The sequence below is a fragment of the Podarcis erhardii genome (genome assembly GCF_964252035.2).
Source record: "Podarcis erhardii genome assembly, chromosome: 3".
Lineage (NCBI taxonomy): Eukaryota > Metazoa > Chordata > Lepidosauria > Squamata > Lacertidae > Podarcis > Podarcis erhardii.
Window position 1 is genome coordinate 103,199,155 of NC_138507.1, and position 7,175 is coordinate 103,206,329.

General features: G+C 39.7%; 1 protein-coding gene across 2 annotated transcripts in view; it reads left to right on the forward strand.

Moving 5' to 3' along the window:
* The window catches only part of CAMKMT (calmodulin-lysine N-methyltransferase), a 238,823-nt gene extending 234,049 nt beyond the window's left edge, over positions 1-4,774 (forward strand). For both annotated transcript variants that reach the window (XM_081854972.1, XM_081854973.1), the window contains one exon: positions 2,305-4,774. In XM_081854972.1, coding sequence (XP_081711098.1) covers positions 2,305-2,379 — 75 coding nt within the window. In that variant the 3' untranslated portion in view covers positions 2,380-4,774. The remainder of the gene's footprint in view (positions 1-2,304) is intronic.
* Positions 4,775-7,175: the final 2,401 nt, after the last annotated feature.

Below are 7,175 nucleotides of genomic sequence, written 5' to 3' on the forward strand. Positions count from 1 at the left end.
CCAATTAGGAGGTAAAGCATAATGCTACTAAGAGCAGCCATATAATTTATTTCAGTCCTCATAGGCCTCTCTCGCTCTCTCCCCACCCCTCTCTTGCCTGCAAAATTGAAAAATTGTTTTATTCACAATTTGCTTTTAGTCGTTCATGGGTTTCAAAAGGCAGGTTTATGAGGGTTTTGGTTTTTTTTTTTTTCATTTCATAAAATTACAATCATTAATTGGGCTCAGAAGTGCGACCATGATGTGAGCAATAACACTCTGCATAATATTCCAGTCTGGAACATATGCACTGTTTGCAAATGGGTCTGTATGCATATATGAGTACAATAATGTTATGTTTCCGATGCACTTATGGCGGGATAACAGGTTGCAGTAATACATGGCTTTGTGGCATTTCTTTATTTGTTTAACATCCCCCTGCTAATCTGGAATGGCGTAGCTGGGTCTAGGTTGTGCTTAAACTCTGTAATGGATACTTTGTGCCGGCCGCCAGAGGTCACTAGAGAATTCAGGTTAAAAGAGTGCTGGGGGCATACCAGATCTGCCACATCCCTAAACAAGAGCAGTTTTTCTTAGGGGTTTACTTTGGAGGGTTTGCAATATATTGCCACTGGGTTCGTGAGGTTGCTGACCCAAACCACTTCAGAATAAAGGCTTCCTTGCCCATTCAAAGTTTATTCCTCCAAAAAATACTCTCTCCACACACCCCTCCCCGCCAATTCTCTCTATACGCATTTGTTGCTTATTGGTTTCCATTCCAGTAAACAGATTGCAAAATGCAAGCAGAGAAATTCAGCCATCATCTGGAAGCGTCGCATACTACTTTTTGTTTTCTAAACGGGAAGATTTCAGAATCAAAATTCAAAAATTGACACATTTGTAGCAGCAAAAAGGACAGTTGGTCCTTCAAGAGTAATTTGTTTATTCTGGCAAGTTTGCCATGAAAGTTCATGCCACAGTACATCGGCTCATATCCATGGCGCCAGAGTACTTTTTGTCACTTTGAAATAAAATGCCTTGGCTGCTGAAAAAGTGGATTTATTTGGTCAGAAATCCACAGAAAAGCCTGTCTGATTCTTTAAACCCAATAACCCAATGAGTCACCTTATGCAAGCAAAGCGAACTACCAGTCTTTAAAGTTATAGGTACTCAGAAGTCAATTGCCATTTCTTAGGAATATTGATAAGAATTTAAATACATTCGTTCTTACAACATCCCCCCCCCATTTCCCCATAGGTGGTAGCCGATTCTTTAAATAAAAGGATATGGAAACACCTATGTTTATATATCATTAGTAATTATTATGCCCAAACCCAGCTAAAACATATAGCTCCTGTTACAGAAGAGGAAATAATCTTGTTTGAATGGGAAAGAATGGAATGGGAAATTTTCCTTTACTTGTATCTTTCAGATTTGTGTTGGTCTGCATCTGAAATATATCTATACACATATACAAGTGTATACACACACACAGTATTGTAGAGGAAATTGCTGCATTGAAGGTTTCTAAATTTTATGGCAGATTTCAGGCACATGTGATTAGCTGCATGAATTCAATTTATATTAGTTTTTTTTAAAAAAAAAAAATATTTGGCAAGTAAATTTCCAGACACCAAATTGGTTTGTTGTTTTTTTGTTTTGTTTTTGTAAATAAACTGTTTCTGGACACTCACCTAGATGAGTATTTATTTGAAAAGTGAACTCATTTTACATTGTGTGTGAGTTGGTGAGCTTCACACAATTCTTGTAGCCAAGATAGGGTTGTACTAATTCTGTATTAAGAGAAGAATTTTTGAATTGCACATTATTGCTACATAAACCCCTTAGAACTGCATTAAGGACTTTGAAATGACTTAGAAATCGGTGAAATGCCTTGTGTGTAAAAGCATTACAGGACTTCCTAAATGGCTGGCAATCTTAAATGACGTATCTGTTATAAGTCCTGTCGTCTTATACTTTTAAGTTGTAGTTTTAGCTTTCATATATTTCAGATACGACATATAACTGGAATGAACTTTGATCAACAGAGTGAATCAATTGATTCCATTTATTACTATGCATGCATTTTCCCCAGGAGCAATTTTGTTATAAAGCTACGAGGGGCATGTAAAATTGTGATAGATATATTGCTAACTATTCCATATTTGTGATCCTCTTTGGCACTTAAATGTAATTGTTGCTATAAGCAATATAACCCTCTCAAATATTCGCTGAAAGAGTCTCTCAGTGACTAAGATTTTGTGTCCACGTCATTAAAATATGCTAATATTGCTGTTCTTTGTCTCTCTCTTTTTAAATTTGCAGTTGAAAAAAGAAGAAAAAGGCATTTATGACGAAAACCTCCACTACCCATTTCTTCTTATTTTAACCAAACATTGATAGAATGTGTGGTGGATATGCTTTGATTACAAAGGGCAGGGAGTGGGGGGATAGCTATATGAATGTGCCATTTTAGGTATAACCAAAGTAGGTAAAAGTTTTCATTGCTTCTTCGGAAGGGAGACCACAGCTGCGTAGTACATTGGTCTTAGAACCTGTGCGTCCGTTTTCTTAAAAAGCAAGTCTGATAAGACTTGAAGCCTTAAGCGAGCTCCATTTCTCTCTGCTTGTGGCTGTCATCGCACACCGATTTTCTTCATTTCCACAAAAAACAACAATAACAGCCTTTTCTGTTAATATTTGGAAAAAAGCCTATGTTCTGTGGTTGTGCCTGATCAGCCGAACTGGATAATTGTTGGACAGACCAGACATCACATCATATTCTATATAACCTCATGATATATTTTGATTCCCCACCTACCCACCCTCCTTTCTCCTTTCTCCCTCGTGCTTTTCTTGAAATTTGCCTTATGGGTTTTCCTCCCCCTTTCAGAGTGAAATGCTTCAAACTTGCTTTGCTTAATGTTTAATCAGTTAATGTTTTTTGACATGATGATTTTTTTATTTTTTTTGGTCCTTTCCCTGTAGATGTATAAGAAATTACTGCCTCAAACCAAAGCCTCATAAACTGACCATTTGTCCCCTGGACACAATGCCTTGTCCAGTCCCTCTGCTCCTCCTCTCCAATTATGTGTGATTAGTCTCAGTGTGTTGTGTCAAGAAGGGGGAGTGTGCTGGGTACTTATTATCTGTTTAGGTACAAGAAGAGTGCTCTGGCTATGAATGAAAAGTGAGGCTTTATCAGTACTGAAATCTAACTGCAACTGTTCCACAGACCTCTTGTTAAAGATAGATCCTTGCCTGAGAAATTCTGAATGCTATAGCAGCTGTGGGGCTTCCTTTGCCCCCCACCTGCTCCCGAAATATGTTCAAACCTAACGTAATTCACATATTTGGTTAACATTTACATTCCAGAAACAATACCTGCTTTTTGAAGCAGAACTCAAAATGGTTTGGGGGTTTTTTGGGGGGAGGGCAGAGTAGTGGTGGAATTGGCACTCCCAGAAACTCACAGCCTAATATATATATTTTTTATGTTATCAAACACAAATAATCTTTTTTAAAAAAACAAAAGCAAAAAACCCACAACAACAATCCTGGTTTTAGAAAAGAATTCTGGCAGTCTCAAATATGAATGCAGTCCATTGTGCAATTTATTGATGAAATACATTAAAATAATTACCTTTTGGTTTGCTGCTTTTCATCTTCGGTTTAACAAACTGAGTTGTACACAAAAGTCCTGTTCCCTTCCCTGCTCTCCTCAAATGCATTTATCCGCCACCAGTTTGCATGTACTTGTATTCAACACTTTTTATGCTCCATTAGAGCACCTATATGGATCTCAGAAGGCACAGGTCAAGTCGCAGTTAGATCATACATTTCTTTCTCACAAAAACCTGAATTGCAATGCCAAGTGATGGGCTAACATCACAATAACAGCAATTTATTCCTCTTTTGATAAAACAGCAGTCTATTCTCAGTGTTGGATAAAGACCAGGGGCAATGCAAACCAGCCATTTATCCTAGTATTTCAGTGGTAGATCTCCTTTTATGGATTTTATGGATTTCACATTGAGACTCTTACTGCATGGGATTTCTGCTAAGAAATGATAAGAATTTAGAGGTGGCTGAGGTTTGTCTTAGACGGAGCTCTCATTTCGATCAGTATGTGTTCTATAGGAGTGTGTATGTATGTATATATATCTCAACAAGGTATATATATATTCAATAGGAAATGTAAAAATGGATGCACAAAAAATAGCCAAAGTATGAATCTTCTGTGTCTCTTCAAAAGTGCTTAAGAATAGAACAGATGGATAAACTTGCCAACTTTTTTTCAGATGACCCTGGAAATTATTGCTCTACTCTTTTTTCCCTCTGAGGAGATAACAAGTATATCAAAATGAACAACTAATTATTGTTGTTTGTTTCTTTTCCCTGCCTGTCATGTCAGTACAAGCTGGTGTCTCAAATGCAGCCTATTATCCCGTAAGGGTTTAATTGAAGGGGTTTTAAGAACACGATCCTGCAAACATTTATGCATTGAGGCTGAATGGTGACGCTAACTTGCTCATGCATATAATTGATGAAAGGACTGAGGGGCCTAGACTGTAGCATTCGCTGTTTACGATCATTGTGTAACATCAACATTTTGCTTTGTTTCTTCTTTTCAATCCCTACCCTAAGAAAAAATAACAGAGGTGGTATTTTTTCAAACTTGTGTTTTATTGTGGGGTGCGTCTTTTGATTTTTCTTTCTTTTACCTTAGATGAACTATTTTCGACAAACCTTTGAATGCTGTTTCTACTTCTAGAAATGTTAATAAAGACCTTTTTTTTAATAAAAAGTTAAAATCTCTGTGTGAAATGATGTTCCCATATCATGAAATAAAATTATTAAAGATATATGTAATCCTAAAACTAGCCGCATATATCCAAGCTTACTTCAAGTGCAATATAAATATAATCTTTCATACGCACACTTTAACAGAGGCAAATGGTACATACTGGTGTGTTGCTTGAATGCAGGTTGAAATGAATGAATGTATTAAAAAACGCTCTGAAGATGTAAACCACTGTACAAGGGCTGACAACCAATGGAAACAATAAACTGGTGCAAGTTTTCTCATAGGCTTATAGGCAGCTGAAGGAGAGCCTCATTCATATTGAAATGGCAGCTTATGAACCTCTTGTCATAAGCTGCACTAGGAAGGACTCTGATGTCAGTTACAACTAAACAGGCATACTGAAGATAGAAGGAAAAGTTACAGGAAGAAGAAAGAAAAAACCATTATGAAATGTGTATTGGCATGCACATGACTACAAAAAGAGCTTTCTGAAAATCTGGAGAATGGATCTTTCAGACAATGTCTTATGCACCAGATTAACATAATTTTGGGGAGCTGTGCAGCTTTTTTTTAGAGAAAGGGAGGCTTGCAGATGATGAAGCATAGGAGGTGATGAAAGGAACTGTTACAAGCAAGTTGTTTTCTCCCATTTGCAATTGTCCATGCACACAGAGCAACAAAATGAGAACAGTGGTTTTTCCCTTTAATTTTCTGAACATTTTAGCTTGCACTGTACATGCCCAATGTCCTCTTGAATGTTTCCCTTTTTGTTTCTTTTGAGGTCACATAAATGAAAAGGGCACTTTGCTCCAATTGGGGCAGCGTGGACAATAAGTCAGGTTTTCTGCCAGAGAGTTGTTCTATCCCAGAGTGATCTTTGTGCAGAGGTGGATGGAGGGCAAGGGCAACTCCCAGGGAAATCAATTCAAATAAAAGCAGGAGAGAAGGGAGCAGGCAAAAGGCAAAAGCGAGATGAGGTGGGATGGGGCAAAGGAAGAGCAAGCAGGGCCAGATAGGATCAAAAGCCACAAAGATGGCAGGAGGTCTCTGGTTATCCAGAGTGAAGGGCTAGATGCAACACAGGAAGCTTTCATTGGGGTGAGTGTCTGTCATGCACACACCCCAGCCAATCAGGAGCTGCAGAAATAATTTCTTCTGCTCGCTGCAGTTTCATCCTTCAGCTGAGAGTGGTGCCTGGGAAACCCATGGACTCCAGATCACATACCATTGTGTGCTTCATGGAATTTCATCTCTCCAACACAGTTGAATGAATGCACTGAGGCAGGGAGAAATAATGAGTGGTCTAAGCTCACAGTAAGGGCATAGATTCTACATATGTCTTGCAGCTCTCTCTGTGTGTCCATTCCATTCAAATGCTTAGTAGAAAAACCACAGTCGTTCTTATACAAAACAATCTTGCTTTAATATTTTCCAAAAAGAATGATACCTTGGGGGGGAGCTGTAGCTTTGTGTTCTGCTTTGCATGCAGAAGATTCCAGGTCAGTCCTCAGCATCACCGGGTAAGGCTGAGAGACACCCCCATCTGAACCCCCGGAGAGCCACTGCCAGTCAGTGTCGATAATCTTGCTTTAGGAAAAAAGGAATTCAATAGGGTGGCGCTGTGGTGTAAACCACTGAGCCTAGGGCTTGCTGATCAGAAGGTTGGCAGTTCGAATCCTCACGACGGGGTGAGCTCCTGTTGTTCGGTCCCAGCTCCTGCCCACCTAGCAGTTCAAAAGCACACCAAAAAAGGTGCAAGTAGATAAATAAGTACTGCTGCAGTGGGAAGGTAAATGGCGTTTCCGTGCGCTGCTCTGGTTCACCAGAAGTGGCTTAGTCATGCTGGCCACATGACCCGGAAGCTGTCTGCAGACAAATGCCAGCTCCCTCGACCTATAGAGCGAGATGAACGCCGCAACCGCAAAGTCGTCAGCGACTGGACCCAACGGTCAGAGGTACCTTTGCCTTTACTACACATTTATTTGCCTTTCGTTGTAATGGATGGATAGGGATAAACCCACTGTACTAGGCCAGCCCTATCATTGGGTAGAATGAGGTGGCTTCTAGGGAGCAGCAATGAGGTGTTGAGAGACTCTATGTGCCAGGTGCCTGCTTTGAACACTCTGCACTAACCTAATGCCCTCCGATACACCAGAGGACATAGTCCCGTCACCAGTGTTGAAGTGTGATTCACCTGCCGCGGCAGTCCACACCTGCATGTGGAATGAGAGGAGGGGTACCACTTTTGCTTCACTTCAGGAAGCAGATGGTATTTCATCAGTTCTGCTAACAAAGCTTTGGATTCAAGTTATGGCATAGGATCCAAAGAAAACTCTCTCTCTCTCTCTCTCTCTGTGTGTGTGTGTGTTACAGATAGGTAGCCGTGTTG